This window comes from Anolis sagrei, chromosome 5 (genome assembly GCF_037176765.1).
Source record: "Anolis sagrei isolate rAnoSag1 chromosome 5, rAnoSag1.mat, whole genome shotgun sequence".
NCBI lineage: Eukaryota > Metazoa > Chordata > Lepidosauria > Squamata > Dactyloidae > Anolis > Anolis sagrei.
The window spans coordinates 125,655,563-125,674,225 of record NC_090025.1 but is presented as its reverse complement, the minus strand read 5'-3'; the positions used below and the strand labels follow the sequence as shown (position 1 = coordinate 125,674,225).

Genomic DNA, 18,663 nt, shown 5'->3' with positions numbered 1-18,663 from the left:
AGTCACCTATCAAACTAAGAAGACATTTCAAGGTAAGTTGGAAAATGTGAGAGTATCATTATTCCTAGATATGCAACATTATCTAGTGTTTTTGAGAGTATCAGGCTTTTAAATATAAGCAGTTTTAGCCATATATTCATATCAACCATTTTACATGTCAACCAGCAATTTAAGCTGCATGACGTCTTCCTGTATCGTTTTTGTCTTTCTCTGACATACACACATACACTCCCACACATGCTCTCTAAAACTGAAGCTTATGCTTTTATGCTCGTTATGTATAACATTTACCACCTACACTTCTACTTATCATTTATACATCACGAAGGGGTATGCAAGGTGATCTGCAGGGCACAGAAGGAACACAACTATTACCCAGGTGGCTACTGTGCTATGTGTATACATTGCTCCCTGTGGTTGCTGCCTGACACAACCCTAAAATCACATACAGCACCATGCCAGGCAGATCCAACAGTTCCACCCAAGCTATTGTAAATTGCAAAATGGCACCAGAGGAGGATAAGTCATTCTGCAACAGCATGGAAGAAAACTTTATATCCAGGTAGCGATTACACTTGAATAGCTTGCAAAAATGGAGCAGCCATCAGGGAAAGGTTTATAAAATAGTAAGCATGCAGACAGTTTAAAAACAAAGAAAGAAAGAAAACCAGAGGGAGGTGGAGGAAGCAATTTAGTGACAAGAATAAGTCAATTATTGTAGCATATGTAGGGATGTTATTATTCAAATATTTACTCTTGCAACTAAGGATAGATCATTTCCACAGTTTTCTTCCTATTGTAGACAAAATTAATATTTCTGTGCAATTCTTGACTGAACAGACATGCAAAACAGTTTGAGGAAATTATTCTGCACAGAAATATATGTAAATTTCTTTCTTTTTGCTTGAAAATTGTTGTGTTTTGAACAAACAAAACCATCATTGTTTCTAGAGATAACACATGGAATTTTCCCCCCTGCAAAATTGCTGTCTTCTGTTGGGGAAAAAAACCAAAAATCTTTCACATCAAAACATTTGCTGAAGAACGATCTTGTGCAGAAAACGACCAAACCATATACCTACTTTTTGTGCAACGCTGCTGTCTTTTTGTAGAAATTCTTTATGTCAGATTTGCCTCATACAAAACTGCTGGTTAACTGCAGTGATATTTTTCAAATACATATATGGGATGAGTAGTGCAAAATACATATATGGGATGAGTAATGCATGAAAATGAATTATACTTGCATAAAAACTTGCATACACAAAATGTGTATTTGTGTAGAAATGCTTATAAAATGCATTCAAATGACTGATGTTTCCCCCAGAAATTATTTATTTATTTATTTGCGATATTTCTATACCACCATTCTCAGCCCGGGGACAACTCATGGTGGTTTACAGAATGGCACAATTCGATGCCCATAACAATATAAAAATAGCTAAAACATTTAAACATAGATAAATTCACAAACTGAAGGAGAAAGAAGTTCAAATGGGCTTAATGCTTGAAAATGAGAAATGGAGGAAAAAACAGAATTGACAACGTCACTCAGTTCTAGCCAAAATTTAAACTCCAATACCAGCAGAAGACAGCTTTTGTCAAAAGAATGACATTCCACATCAAATGTCAAAGCGAAGGAAAGACATTTCTTAGGGTATCTCACTGTAAGATTAAAGAAGCACGTCCCAGGAAGAGAGTGAAGTACCGTCTTTCATCACTATCTTGGGATTCACTTCCAGGAATCAATAAGGAACCTGCTAGTCCTTACAGTCATAACACCAGTTGTAAAATGATTGATAATAGCATAGGTTGCACACAGAATTAATACAGTTAATTTACTCCTAGTAATAGAAAGGTAAAGACCATTAGCCAAGGCCACATTAGTGAAAAACCACAAAGGAACATGTGTAATAAAACATTGTCCAATTCTGAATGAAAGAAACAGCAAAGTGTGACTCCCTTCAACTCAAGTGATGGATTGCTGGAGATGAGAAGGCCTTGGGAAAAAGCCAGGGAGGTAACCATTTTGTCCATGGAAGCCATTTTCCCCAAGAAAATAAATGGGAAACACATTATGTAATATTTTGCTTTGGTATTACGGATGCCATATTTAAAGAAGGGTGTCAACATATTTTCTGCCCAAAATGTATTTCATTAAAAATGTAAGCAATCGATTATATACAAAATCAGGCCACTACAATTTCTGGTGTTAGTTTCCTTTTGAAAGTGAATGTCTGTTTCATACTATGGAGCAATAGTGGGAATAAAAACATATCTTTGTTACTTATCCCCATGGTTTCTTGTGATCTTTTTTCCCCCTGGCAAAACCAATTATATTACTTATAGTAATATAATTACTTACTTATACTTTCATAGAGTTCATAACCTTGCAGCTCCACTTGTAAAAAGTTCAATTACATGAATGAAGTCAGGGAAATAATTGTGCATGTATTATTATTTATGTGTTCTTTACACAGCAGAATTATGCATCATCCATGTATTGGTGACACTGCAGCCAAATCCCTTGACGATATCCCTTTTAGCTCTATGTACTTACTAGATAGCAAGAGACATCGAGGTTCTGCAAGGCATGGGCCTTCAGAAAGAGAAGATGCCTCCTACTACCATTCTTTAAGCAGATAGGATCACAGACAACATATTAGGATTAGAACAGTAATTGAATACACAAGGATACCAAGATCAGTGGTGCCAGAAGTTGCTGAGCAGTCCAAGAGAATTAACAGGGTAACCCTTGTGCATTTCCTAAATGAAAGCCATCTTTCAGGATGAAAATGGCCCCCAGATGAGGAGTGAAGTCAAGAGTGGGAGGCAACCTAAATAATAAGAACTCTTACTGCCACCAAAATTACCTGTTCCAGCACCTTATTCAAAAATGGACAGTCTTAATGTACAGATTTGTAAGTTAACAGGTTAAAAATCATTAGGAAACTGCTTGATTCCTGCTCAAGCAGGGAGTTTTGAGATGGTAGAACAGAAGCTCTCTGAAGCTCTAGGTGCTCTTCCTGCCTCCAAGTGGCCAGCTACTGGTCAAAGGACATTTAATCAACTACCAAACTCGCAAATGTATTTTGTTTGTTTGTTTGTTTTGTTCTGTTAGAAATGTAATACAATTGACTGGTTGCCCTGACACGACAAATAAATAAATTAGGAAAAAATGGAAAGGTTATAATTTTGGAGGTGTTATGGCTGTTTAAGAACCGTGATGCCTATTATATTATCTGCAGCCAGGGCCTCTCACACATTCTCTACTCACAAATTTGCCTGTCCATCTCTCTCAGGAAAGTAGGAATGGTGGGATTGTTCAAAGACTTTGATTTCTTCTCTTTCCCTTTGTTTCTAGGTTTTGATCAAGCCCCACCCCAAGTTCTATTTTATTATTCCTATAGTAATATTAGAAGCAAGAGCTAGCATGGTGTAATAGTTTTAACATTGGACTACAACTCTGGGTTTGAATCTTCACTTGACCACAAAAACCTACTGGAGAATCTGGGTGACTCATACACTTTAAACCTCAGAAAACCCTGTGATGTGGTCATAAGTTTGAAATCACTTGGAGGCACAACAACAACAACAACATAAACCTTAACATTTCACATGTTTTTCTACACCTTAAAAATAGCATTAAACATTTTAAACAGCACTAAAATGTGTTCCACTCGCTTCACCAATCTTCTGGGGAGGAAAGAGGGAGCAGTGGGAGCAAAAGGAGATGCCCCATCTCCTTCTCTGCAACACTTCCTCCATCACATGAGGAAATTGTCACTATTGCAAGGAGGCTGCATGCTGGCCTCTATTGGAGCCAGCACAACAAAGGAAACAGTGTTGATGGGGAAACATCTGGCAATGCTTTCACTTTTGTTGGGGGCTGGGCTTCCACAGAAAGTTCCCTTGCATCGTCTGATGGGAAGAAAGTCCACCAATCCTCCAGATGGAGTGAAAGCATCCTAGGACTCTAAAATCATGCCATCTGATGAGGTGGGAAGTGTGCTCTGAAAACTACTCTTGAGGAAAGGATCAGGCTTATCCTGGGGTGTTTTCCTATGGCTCCTCATATATACTCATACCAGATAGCTTTCTTACTCAAGCAAAGGAAAAGATATCTCCCTCCATTCAAGATGCTACCTCACCCACAATGGATTTCCCCCATGTGATGGGGGAAAGGGCAATGCAGCAATGCATGATGCTGCCCTTTCCTCCTGTCAGATGGGGACAGGGACAGGGCACCTTGTTCCATTCCCACATATGATGAGGAAGGAGGGAGGGTGAGTGGGGTGCCATGATGAGCCTGCCAGTGAAATGGAACAAAATGGGAGGGGGGGGGGATAATATGAAGATGTCCTATGTCCATTCATGGGAGAAGGAAACCATAGAATACATATAGATCCAAATCAGCACATCTTCACTGTTGAATGAATGCAGCTCAGCACCATTTTATCTGCCATGGATCAATGCCATGGAACCATGAGAACAGCAGTTTTACAAAGTGTTTGGCCTTCTTTGTCAAAGAGTGCAGGTACCTCATCAAATTACAACTCCCATGATTCCATAGCATTGAGCCGTGACAGTTAAAGTAGTGTCAAACTGCATTAATTCAACACATAGATGCAGCCTCAGGCCTAGAAAACATTATTGTTTTGAACTACAATTTCCTGAAACCTCATGCTGGCTGGATGACACTGGGAGTTCTACATCAGAACAAGTATCTCTTCCAAATGCTGTTTCAGTGCACAAATCTGCTATTAATATGAAGGGGAGAGAAAGAGACAGAGAGATGTGGAATAACACACTAGAAAGACCATTCCATATAATTTCCCAATAATGTTACTGATTTTCCCAACTCTAACCTCTAAAACCACAGAACAAATTTCATTTTCCCCCAAAACCTTCCACAGTATGTAGCTGTGCTTGAAAATATTTTTATCAATGCTTTTCCACTGACAGATGATTCCGTTTCTCAGTATTATGAACAGAGAGAGTTCAAAAGGTACTGAATGTTTTCCCTCAATAATAAGCTGGAATGTTCTGCCTTGTCATTTTTATTCTCTCCTTTAACCACATGTCATAAGAGGCAGCAACTTCCCATCAGCACTCAAGCTGATGCTTCACTGACCACTAGGAGGGATAAAACCTGTCCTCCAGCATTCCACACCCATTAAGGCGATGGATTGGATTTTTGTAATGAGACCGTTGCAATAACCGAACCAAGCAAAAAGCCAGCACCCCAGAGAGACAATGTTTAATCATTTTCTGCTGCCAGAATTTGAGAAATGAAAGGCCAACCACTGTGCTTTTCTTACTAGCAACCCAGGTTCTGGCTGTCACTTATTCAGCCCCCATGATGCTTTGGTGAGATACACAAGAGAGTGTAGATGTGTCTGCATGCACAAATAATTAGAGAGGAGGAAGCCCGTTGACCAATCTGTAGCTTGATAAACTTGTAGAAAAGGAAGTACTACCGATGTACCATGCCTGATCATTCACTTGACGTAGGAATGAGAATCATGCAGCATAAGGATTGTTAGAAGGGTTCAATACTATCCTTGGGATGCTCACTACCTCCTAAACCCCTATTATCCACCCAAATATTTGCTGGATTATATAAAATAGAGATGTTGGGTGTTGTTTTTGCTGATTCTTCTCTAAAATATCCCAGCCCCAAACAGCAAACCACCAGAAAAAAACAAGGAGTAGGGATATAACATAAATTATAGACAGTGAATATTGTGGCCCTAACAGCATGGCTTAGCTCCTCCAAAACTCTAGATGGGCTGAATGCCAGTTGATGAGCCCTGGACCATGTTTTCAAATGCTATTTGCAATTCCAGATTTATTCTGCACAAACTTTGTATGTTGTATTTTAACACAAGGAAAATGCTTGTCCTTTCATATACAGGATGGATTTAAGCAAAATGTGAAATTAGAACAAAATTGCACTTTTTGTTTAAGAGCCAGCATTTCCTGCGCAGGCAATCCTAATTTTTGCACAAACTGTAAAGATTCTCACAAATATTCTCATCAAAGTTTCTTAGCATTGGAGAAATGCATTTTGACAATTTTGACCATTTCATCCATCCTTATCTAGAAATCCCTCAGAAATGTAAACTCACCTTCAGTGTTTCTATTATTCAATTTCTTATTTTTTCCCATTTGAACCTGTTCTTCCTAACTGGATAAGATAAATGATCCAATTTAGCAACAAGAATTCCATATACAAGACATGGGAAGCTATCTCCCCTTGTATTGTTTGGATGAAGAGTTCCTTTACATGTAGATATTCATTTTAATATTGACCACAATACTCCTTGATTGTTTCACTGTTTCTCTTTGATTTGTTAAACTTCAAAGGTGGTATAAGCTGCTTGTTGCTGAACAGCCCCAGTTGAACACTTTACCTCTACTAGTCCATATCTCAGATTTTGTCCAAGAGCCCCCAGTTCTCATGAGACTTTGCAAGGAGGATAAGGAAGCAGATAGGGAAAACATATAGAGCTTTGCCTGTATATTAGTTTATATACACTAGCACTACACTATTACCCGAGTTTGAAAAGTTTGCCTTTTGGACTAATTACCAGAACTCATTACACACTGGCCATGCTGACTGGAGGAGTCTGGGGATAATAATCCAAAAATAAAATAACTTTTACAAGCTCCATCTAATACAGAGAGAATGTTCTATATATTGCATTTATATTTTCCAAATAGTCCTATTTAGTTGCTCAGAATTAAAGCTATTAGCATGTGAGACAGACAGCTTAATTATGTTCCATTCAAATTTTATAACAATTTATTTTTGTGATAAAAGTACAGGAACAAGAGCTTAAAAAGCAGAGAGTAGCAGCCTAGTCAAACTTGTAAAAGCCAGGAATCAAGAATATCCATCTACTACATTGTCTGCAGACAATAATTCACATTTTGACATTTCCAAATCAGTAGTTTCCCAGATTCATTTACAACCATTGTCCCAGAAATTATTAATATTCTGCTGGGTTGTGTACTACATGTGATCTTTGCTGATGCCTAATAGAAACCTGTGACATGTTATTGAGGTCCCACATTGACCTTTTCATTATGCCGCCTTGAGTCGACAGTCCATTCATTTCCCTTCTGAATATTTAAGGAAATGACAAGTAGAAAGGACAGCCAAACACATTTGCAGAATTCTTAAAAACCTGTGACCTAAAACAACACAGAAGCCTTTTAGTAGTAGTCTAAAGTCACTTATTCTATCCTTAGTCTTTTTGTTAGCAACTTATTTGACTAATATCCAATATTCCCAAATTCTATAGAAGTCTAAAAGTATGTTGTTTCTGGCTCTTACTATGAAGAATTTTTGCTTAATCACTAATTGTGATGCAATGTTGAGAGAGTTATTTCCACAGTATCAAAAATCTGAGAAAAAAATCAGTAACCTCAACACTTTTGTTTACTTTGGTAAAGTCATCTTTTATGGGACCATCCATCCATCATTTATTTACACACAATCAGATTATTGTTGTACACCCTACAGAAAGTGACAGGTGAAAATCAATGCAAAGTATGCACTGAATGAAAGCATTTCACTCCTGGGGGCTCCGATCAGGAGCATTCAAAATGTCTTCAACAGTTGACATATCCAATTGTCCATACATCGATGCACTGGCACAAGCATTAATATGGAAAGTCTTAAAACAAGGTGTTAAACATACATCCTTCAGAAGTTGCTGTATGGCAGCTCCCAGTCATCCTCTACTTTGGCTATGCTGGCTTGGCCCAAAAGAAGTTTCAGTCTACAGGAGGCTCATATATACAAAGCAGGTTAGCCCAGTGTAAAGGTCACCTGGAGGAACTGTGGATCCAAAATATACATGCTAAATCCAGGGTCACTGTCCAGACAGACCGGGACCACATTCATTTCACTGGGCTATCACCTCTATGTTGCCATTCCTAACTGAGCCATGGAGCTCCATCCAAGCACTCTGATGTTGCACTTGCCTCTGCTGATGTTGGAATGTGAAGTCTGTGTGATCAGCAAGGTCATGCTGGTGCCTTGTTCTGACATCAGCAGAAATGGCAGAAGATTTTCAGACAAGGCACCATGGCTGGCTAGGGGCAGCAGCAACAGAGGTATGTTCCATCCTCTTTCCCTGCACAGTATCCATTTGGACAGAAGGTCAGACCTGATCCAACTGTCCAGATGGATTGAAGCCCTATTATACTCTTGAGTTTCAATCAAAGTTCAGAATACCCCCAGCCTAACCCAAAGTGGGACAAAATCAGGATATATACAAAAAAATCACAATACTCATCAAAGCTGCTATGCATTGTAAAAGCAACCTGTAGTCCATTTGCAGTGAGTATGGGTTTGTTGATTATGTGGACAATCCTAGGTTTGTACGTTTTAAAAAGATGACATGCTGATTCAATTTGAAAACTGTTTTGCAGTTCATCAAAGATAATAATTTTCTTCATTACTTCATCTGGATGAAATTGTTTTGCATTGATATTTAAGACACTCTACCATGCTAAGTACTAGCAAAGAACAGTTGACAGATTTGAACTGAAAAATTTCCATTCATCTGTAACTCTCCATTTTTCACTGTGGGCCAATCATTCTTCTCAGACTCTGCAATTTCACAAAGTTCTTGGATTGATAAAATGAATGCTACCTGAAATCCTTGACAAAGGGCTGGCAAATTTGTCTGATTTTTCCCACTTGGGTGAAAATGCTACAAGTTTATTGACTAATTTTCTTTTAGCTCAGTTACATAAGCATTACTTGGGAGGCTGATGAACATTTACGAACATCGCTATCATACCACCTCAGTATTCAACACAACCTAAAAATCTATTGTTCTTTAAGAAGACCCAGTTTTACAGACAAAAAAAATAACTACTCTAATGAGCACAGATAGAAAAAGATCAAAGAGATGGGAGAAAAAACACCTCGTGTTAATGACTTTGCTTTTATATAGCACATTTCATCCTAAAATTAACAACTATGCTGTCAGAACTTAGTTAAGTGAGTAGAAACTGGATCAGCAATATTGTTAAAATTCATGAACTTTGCTCAAGAGGTTTACCAACTTCAGTGTTTATTTTAAAAAACACACATTCTTGATTATCACAATATGCATTTTTTTCACTCTTCCTAATGTGTTTCAAAGTCCTATTTTGAGGCACCACTGAAAAATATAAGAGCACTGAAAGGCAGATTCAAAGAGTTTTTTTTTAACCTATGTGAATAGGATTGTACAAAATCTAGACTGCAAAATGACCACTCATTCACAACGTTGATTAGGACCTATGCATGTATGGGAGGTATAGTATCTCCTGATCCTTCCTTTTTCCATATACAGTATAGGAGGTGAAAACATACTCCAAACAATATCAACCACTTATCACTCTTTAGGTATAAGGAACTTCATGTTTCCTTCTCTCTACACATAGAAACAAGCCCAAGCAATCCCCAGGCAATAATCTGTCAAAGATTTAATTTTCACCATCATCTTTCCAAACAATAGACTTACGGTTATATTTAGCTTCTCAGAATTTTTATTTGATGCTTTGTAACTCACAATGGTGTCACATTATCAAATCAATGACAAACAAAATGGCCATAGCATATTCAGTTTCCCCCAATGGATTCAATAGCTCCACAACAATCAGGCAGATGTCACAAAACAGTGCGCAAGTGTTTGCTAACTTGTCGGAATTAAGAACATATAAGAAAGAAATATATATCTGGTTACCTATTTCTCTCGAGATCTGCATAAATGCTTCGACGCCACTCTCCCCGTAGTTTCCCTCTGAAGCCAATGTTGAGACATAGTTCCATCCAAGTGCTGTCACAATATCGACCATGGCTTGGGCTTGATAGGAGTCAGGAGGTACCACCCGAGAGAAAAAGTCATACCTGGTGTTATCACTTAACTCTGGAGCTGTAGATGCATAGCTGATTTGAGGTATCTGCAAAGAACAGCATACAAGTGGGTTTAATATGTCTGAAGTTCTAAAAACCTTGTGATACAAGGAAAGTCTTTTATAAAAAGAAATGTGCCCTGTTCCAAAACAGTGTATTTTTACACAGTCAAGTTTTTTTTCCTTGAGAAGTAATTTTGAAAATTCTGAAACTTTTAAACTTAAAATGATTATGTATCATTTCAGAATAATTCATTTTAATGTATTGTTGAAGGCTTTCATGGCCAGAATCACTGGGTTGTTGTCGGTTTTTCAGGCAGTATGGCCATGTTTTAGAAGCATTCTCTCCTGACATTTTGCCTGCATCAATTGCAGGCATTCTCAGAGGTTGTGAGGATACCTGCCAGAGGAGTCACAACATCTGAGGATGCCTGCCATAGATGCAGGTGAAACGTCAGGAGAGAATGCTTCTAGACCATGGCCATACAGTCCAAAAAACCTACAACAACCCAATTCATTTTAAATTTGATATGATTGCATATTGTTTCATACTGACCAAAGACCTCACATTTCAAAAGATTTCCCCTTATTGTCAATCACAACACTGCTATTAACCTGGAAATTATAATTTTCAATCAGGCTGTATATCTTATTAGTTTCCTTTGACAATAAAGGCCTATAAATCTTCAAGAAAACATTTGAGTGCTTCCGTTATCCATTTAGTTATCATAGGAATAAACATACCAACATGTCAAAGAACTTGTAGGTGAGCACATCAATTTAGATAAAACTAAATTCCATCAAAACAAATGAATCAACAAAAGCAACATCTTTTTTCTAGATTTCTGAGAGCTGATGTAAAGAACATGTTGCTCTTTGGATATTTTTGACTAAGCTTCCATCATTCCTGGCCAAGAACTAATGAGACTTGGTGCTGAATCTGAAAGTCCGTGTATGTCAAACCAGTCAAAGAGATTCTAATAGTATTCACACATTTCTGTTTCATTCAGTGAAATAGCAAACAACAAAAGGACTCTGCTATTTCAAAAGAAACGCCCACATTAAACAGCCCAGGTGTGCAATTGCCCTGAAATCACTCCAAGGTACACTAAAATCAAGGGGAAATAATAATCAAGAAATTTTAGAAGTCCCATAACTGCAATTGCCATTGAGTGACCTTCCTCAAATGTCTCCCTTCAGTGTCCTGCCTCTTTTCAATACGATTTTAGGAGTCTAGTTTATTGTTTCCATTGTTTTAGGGAGACATAACTATTCAGAAATGAAGGATGTTAAAAATCAACATTCAAAACACAGACTGCTTTTAAAGGGGAAAAAATGTCATCTAGCCAGAGTTAAAATGCTCCTCCAATTGGGAATGAGAAATTTTCTTCTCTTAGAGGCACATTTTATTGTAGAACACACTTGGAGTAATAATCTTACAGTGCAGCCATTCTGCAGCTTTGATACCTACACAATTGCAGAGAATAGGGGTGATCTACTCGATGATTTAACATGCAAGGATCCAGGACCTGTTGAGCACTATGGCAACCAGTTTGTGACAAATGAAACCTAGAACCTCTGCAGTATTTTGTGCATGACTTTATTTCCTTTGGACTTTGTAATAAATAAATTTGTTTTACTGACTATTCAGGGAAGTTGTCCGCTGGAATTCAACCTGGACGGATCAACTGCTAAATTTTTACATTCAAACTTCTGATTACCTTTCTGATTCTCATCCGTTAGGTTATGTGGCTACTTTTTATCTATTTTCTGGGCCTTCTAACAATTAAATTCTATCAAATAACACGAGAAAGTCTTTTTTGGTAAAAGAAAGGAGCCCCAGAGGAAGTACGTCCTATTACAGATTCTACCCAAAGTTCTCACAATCTGAGGAGACTCATGGCCTGACATATTGTGGGAAATGTAGGGATAGAACTTATCAGTCAATACCACAGTTTGTGAACAGATATTTTTGTTCTCATTAGAATCATGTTCCAAAATGCAGTCCTTTATTGATCCCCAGAGGTATGAATCACCACTCTTGATGTGAATAATTCATTTACATCATGATAGGGGAAATAATAATCAATGGACAATAAATAAGTAACTTTGTAAACTTTGAAAGAGCAGCAGGTTGGGGCACAACCCTCCAATATCCCAGGGTGTGTGGGGGAACAGTTTTACTTTCCAAACCTGACAGTTGCCTAACATTGGCTTACATCACATAGGTCAAATGCAAGGCCCACGGGCCAAATCCGGCATACCACGTCATTTTATGTGGCTCACAAGGCTTTCAATGCCAGTGCAACATATTTACATTTAAATAGTCTTAGAATTACAAACAGCCCTTTGAAGGCAATCTTAAGAATGATGTGGCCCTCATTGAAAATGAGTTTGACATCCCTGTTTTACATGAAAGAAAGAAAAACACCCATCTCCAAGATCTCTGAAATGGAGGCCAATCAACCTTGTCCCTACTTCCATATACCTAGCTTGACTTCTGCTTCATGTGCATGATTGAATGTTGAAAACTAAATATATTATAGATAAAGGCAGGTGTACAAAAAACTATGATTGAACTAACTGGCTACTTGGAACATTGAGTGTTTTACAGGCATATATACAGGGTTAGTCAAAATGCATAGGCCAATAAGCCATTCAATTGAATGGCTTATTGGCCTATGCATTTTGACTAACCCTGTACACTGCCAGAAAATCTTTACAAAAATAAAACTGGTGTTTAAACAAAAAACAAACAGAATGTCATTAAACTCTTTGCCTTGGTGACTAAACATGTCAATAACTGAAATGTTGAGTTTTGTTTTCTGTTTTACACCTAGGTATGCTTTTTGTCCACTGAGCAATTGGTGTAAGCTGGAGAAATATGTCAAGCTAAACAATACAATCCCATGTTGAGCCAAAGAATTGCCGTCATCATTTTGCTAGTTTTCTGAAATATGCTAATTAGAAAATGTTCTGCCAAAGAATTACTGTCACCATTTACAGTTTTCTGTAATGTGTTAATAACTAATTGGTTGGTGTCTCTCAAGAAAACAAAAAGAAAAGTTATAGGCCCAATGGAATAACAAAAACAGCTTCTCAGGTTCTCAAATAGTTTTCCCAAAACAAAATCTAATAAAATTGACACACACACACACACCCGGCCCGGCCCACAAAAAAGTAGGTCCCTCAGTTCCACCTAGAATTTCAGTATGCCCATGTTCAAATTACATTTCTTGTAGGTTAGAAACATTCCTTGTCAAAGCACTAATGAGGGTGCATATGATAGCAGGTAATTGGCAACTACCCTAGACACTTTGACATGGACCAGACAGACTTAAATACATCCTTGAACACTTAGTGATTAATGGTGCTGTACCTGCCTGGTGCCAAAAAAGAGAGAGAAAAATACCTTTTTAAGTTATGGGGGGAAATCTATATACTTTTAGTAGCAAAATCACAGAACTTTTAACATAGAAAGGTGCCTTATATGGACCTCTGGTCTATGAAGGGTGGTTCCACACTGGGCAAGTGTTTCATGAATTGACAATGTTTATTGCTGTAATTACTATTTCTATTTTATTGATTTTTTTAAAAAAAAACTGAATATTTTGAGCTCCCCTTCTTATTATTTTCAGGATATATTCCTCCTAATATACAATAACTCTCCTTATAAAGTGACAAACCTGTACTTTTAAAACATCTGTTTGCCCTTTTTGACGCTCTATATGATGAATTGAAGTTCAATTTTGGAGCATATGATTGAACTAAAGTTCATGTATACCTAAGTCAAGGATACAATACACAAGCCATTACTGAGACATTGCATTCATCAAAAAGACTATTTGGCTGGCAGAAAAACTGTTGCAACATGTACAAGTTCTATTATCTAAAGATAAAAAAATCTGAATCCTAGGATTAATCTGAATGCTATAATTATTTAGCTAGTTAGCTATTACTCTCACTTATGTGTACAGCCATAGTTATAGAACAATGGTTCTCAACCTGTGGGTCTCCAGATGTTTTGCCCTTCAACTCCCAGGAATCCTAACAGCTGGTAAACTGGTTGGGATTTCTGGGAGTTGTAGGCCAAAACACCTAAGGAGCTACAGGTTGAGAACTACTGATATAGAATATAGCATCAACCCTCTATCCACAGGAGATACATTCCAAGATTCCCCATGAATATATGAGGTCCCCTCCATCCTGACTTTCCGAAAAAAGGTAAAAACTTGGCTTTCAAACAAGCTTTTGGAAATGCATGAAACTATGAAGAAGGAATAAGTAATGGCTAGACGATGCTATTGGAAAATGAGTTTAACAGGATGACACTGGTGATCATATGTTTTTAATGATTTTATATGGTTTTTATATTGTTATGCTGAATGTTTTGAATTGTATTTTTTTATGAATGTGTGGTATTAAATTGTTTCCAATCTTTAACCTGTCTTGAGTCACCTTAGGGCTGAGAAAGGTAGGCTAGAAATACCGTAAATAAATAAATAAATAAATAAACAAATCCTCACTTGAGCTAGATAACATAGAATCAAAGTGGAGGATATAAAGAGACCTAAAAAATAACAAATTAAAACAGCATAAAACAGCATAACATTAATAACAAGCATCAAGCAACAGCAGACTAATTTTGGAGGGGGAGAAGAGGACCACTATGCGAGCTGGTTAAAGGATAAGGTGGTTCAATAAGGTGGATAGAAACATATAATAGCATAGGAAATAGCACGGAAACAGAGCAATTTAACAGGATCAGTTCAACTGAACTTAAAAGTATATATATTAATAGAATATAGGAATTCAGAATCAGGTCATGATACAGATCATCTGTCACAGGAGCCGTCAGTCGAATGCACAATGAAATATCTACATCTTTAATTCCTTATGGAATGTGGGTAGGGTGGGTGCCAGCCTAATCTCCCTGGGGAGGGAGTTCCAGAGACGAGGGGCCACCACCGAGAATGCTGCTCAAGGCTTCTTAAGCTGAGTTAAGATGAATAATATGCTTTTAAAAATGCCAAATGTTATATGTGTTTATGGATACACAGATATACATACATGATACATCATAATTGTGTCCTGAGCTATAAATGAGCATTGGGATTTTAATGTCCATCATGTTAAAAGGTAACAAGAGCTTCAAAAATATTTGTGAAGCAATAAACTGAAGCAGCAGAAACAAAGCACCTCTAAAAATGTTCCAGATGTTTATAGCCCTTCATCCTAAATGTCTTCCCCTTCTTTCTTACCCCTCCCAGCCAACAGCCTCTTTGGCCCAATTAATAGCTGTGAAATACCATCAGCTTTATTTCAGTCAAGTACACACCAGTGTAGGTCAGGGAAACAAAAACATGTCTGAAGATTTATGATACAATAGGCCTGTGATAGAATTTTTATACTCAATTTTCTTTCTTGTCAGAGTCTTGTAGTAATTTACAGCAGATTTTGTTAGGAAACTTCAGTATTTTTCTGCTCCTGCAGTGGGGCGGGGGGGGGGGGGGGTAACACTTTACGGGACATTAAAGGTTTTGACTTGCATGATTTGGAACCTGTTTAATAACCCCCATAGGGGAGCTAAACACTCTTCACACCATATTAAAGGAAAGTCAAAGCAATAACTCTGTGACACCAGAAGGTGCATTTTAAAAATCAAATAGTCCAAGTTTCAGTTACCAGTGTTAAAGATTAATAGTAGCTAGAGCAAAATTAACATTCACAAGAAACTACACTAAGGAGATGTCTCCAGCGTACTCAAGGTATATGTACATCTGAATAATACAGACTGCCTCCTCTATCAATGTATTATCCTGAGAATGAGCTGGCATTTTCACAAAGTTAACTCTTCTCACGTTGTCCATTAGTCATCTAATCAGGGAATGAATGGAATTTCGGTAAGTGGCCTCACCTTTTGACCTATCTCTGCCACACATATGTTGGTCACACAGACTTGTATATGTTGGTCACACAGACGATTCGGAATGGCTTTTGTAGTAATGTTGATGTTTTGATAAGATGTTTTTCTGATAATGATGAATTGTGGATTATTTTACACTATGTTTTGTAATTTGCTCTTGTTTTTCCATGTTGTACACCGCAATGAGTCGCGGTGAGAATTGCAGTATATAAACGCAGTAAATAAATAAATAAATAAATAAATTGTGTGTGTGATCCAGGATGACAGATATTCTAGATTCTGTTGACTGAATGCATAGATGGGAGTGTAAGAAAAGGATCTTTTTCTTTACCTCCCATGCCACAAAGATGTCTTCTGCCAACAGCTCAGGAAGTTATTTTCAAGGTGTATGAATCTAATATTATAATGATATTATCCATAACTGAAGAGTGATAGCATGATGCTCTGTAACTTATAGCATGATCTCACCAGTTATAGATAGCTTCAGTAAGCCACTATGTTTATCCTTCTTAAGGTTAACTTTCTAACAGTGAAGACCTCATGTGCCAAAATCAAGGCCCATGGGCCAAATCCTACCCATCATGTCATTTCATGTGGCCCACAAGGCACAGACACAATGATTATGGGAAATGATAAACATTTTTAAAACCTGAATTTAAATACATTTGAATGGCTGTGTTTGCATTTTGTTTTATATTTGTAAAGCTGATGTGGACCTTAGTGAAAATGAGTTTGAGTGGTCAGGCCACCCCATTAAGCATTAAAACTGAGACCTTCTGAAGAAAGGTCTTATTGCTAAGAGTGTATCTGTACTGTAGAATTAATGCAGTTTGACATCACTTTAACAGCCATGGTTCAATGCTAGGAAATCAGAGGACTTGTAATTTTGTAAGCTCTTTAGCCTTCTCTGACAAAAAGGATTTGTGCTTCATCAAACCACAAATCCCATTGAACCATGGCAAATAAAGTGTTGAATTTCATTCATTATAAATGCACCCTAAATCAATAGATCATGTGTTATCTCTGTACAGGAAATAGAGGATAAGCATGGAAAGAATATTCAATAATATTAAAATAGAAGGACAAAATGAGTATCATAAACTTTGTAAACTCTACAGAGTTCTGTAAACTCTGAAGAAAATCCTGGAAAGACAAGAATATTTGGAGTTTATGGCTTTTTCCATTTTTTTTAAAAAAATCACACATCTTTTTTTGTGCTAAAGCAAATTTTTCCATGGAGGAAACAGCATTGTCAGCACAGAAAACAATGTTTCTGTGCAGAAATATTATTCACTTAGCAGAATTGGACAAACTGACTTTTCCCCCCATAAAGACAGATCAATCAATTCAAAATAACTGGAATTCTATTGCAGATGATATAGGTAGAATATTTAAAGACTGGACTATAACATTGTTTAGTGATTAAAAATCACTGATAGTAAGAAGAACAATGTTAAGACATATGTTACACAGCTAGATTTTTTTTGTTTACTATAGGTATTTTTTCTTTTTTTTCTTTTTGATATATTGTTTAAAAACTTTGATAGTACACAACATGTTGTGTGGTATTGACCTGTACTAGGGCTAAGGAGTTTTTTCAAAATGTTTAATATAGTTTATTACTAGGAGGTTTAGAATTACTACTATTAGAAATCTACATTTTATGGATGAGGCGGTATCTGACCGTCCATAGAATTGAATTAAAATGAATGGTTCAAAGGGAGTAAGCCAACAAAAAATAACAACCACCAGATACATAGCAGGAAGGTTGTTTTTAATTTCATCACTGTTTCTGTGTGTGGGTTTTATTTCTCTCTTTCTATTTGGGTATTTTAAATAGTCGCTTAGATGTAGCTTAGTAGTAGTGAATATTATGCAGTTATGTAGTTTTGGTGGTTTTATCTAATATTTATGTGATTTATTTTGTCTTTTTCTTGAATAATGTAAAAAAAATTAAAAGAGAAAAATTAAAATTACCCATGCCTTTCTTCAAGAATGAAATTATCAGAGTATTGTATCCCTATAAAGGAGCATGCTTTAAAAATAATGATTTCTTTATCTATTAGCAGTCTAATCAGATTCAGACTAATTAATTAAGATTGGTTAATGCTTCACTTCATCCTTTCACTATCAACATAAAAAGGTCAGGAGTGGTGGAAGACAGAGTCAGCGTATCCCTGATGCAACAGTTTTACAATGAAATGCCTGAATTGGGCTTCAGAATCTTTTGTGTGCAGACAGGAGCCATGGAAAAACATAAAACTTTAAATTACACTGGCAGAATTGTGTTGTGTTTGCAGTCCAAGGAAGAGGAACCAATGGAATTTACTGGTATTTACTGCTTAGCTGAATTCATAAGCCACTTTAAGCACCTTTACGGAAGCATATGAAAAGCTTTGCCTCCAACTGAATATCGAGAAAATCAAAGTGTTCTACTAGCAGGCATCAACCAGTCCCTCTACAATGCCAGCAATAAAGCTTAATGGTGTAACATTAGAAAATGTTGACCATTTCCACTACCTTAGTAGCCACCTCTCCACAAAAGTCAACATCAGCACTGAAATACAACAGTGTCTGAGCTCTGTGAGTGCAGCATTCTTTCAAATAAACCAGACTGTGTTCAAGGTTCGAAACATTCATAGACATAAGATGCTTGTTCACAAAGTTATTTCCCTTTCAATTCTTTTGAACTCTGCAAAACATGAACTATCTACTAGGCTTGTGCAAAAGAAATGGTAAAGCAATGAAAGTTGAATCCATTTTGCATGATTCATACTTACAACACTAATTACAAAGCATGGGAATCTCCCCCTCCC

General features: G+C 37.0%; 1 protein-coding gene across 5 annotated transcripts in view; it reads right to left on the bottom strand.

Annotated features, from left to right (window-relative positions):
- The window catches only part of GRM8 (glutamate metabotropic receptor 8), a 618,543-nt gene that overhangs the window by 474,929 nt on the left and 124,951 nt on the right, over positions 1–18,663 (bottom strand). For all 5 annotated transcript variants that reach the window (XR_010910030.1, XM_060777764.2, XM_060777767.2 and 2 more), the window contains exon 3: positions 9,753–9,969. Coding sequence is in view for 4 of the 5 variants with exons in the window: in XM_060777764.2 (XP_060633747.1) it covers positions 9,753–9,969 (217 nt within the window). In the remaining variant the exon portion in view is untranslated. The remainder of the gene's footprint in view (positions 1–9,752; positions 9,970–18,663) is intronic.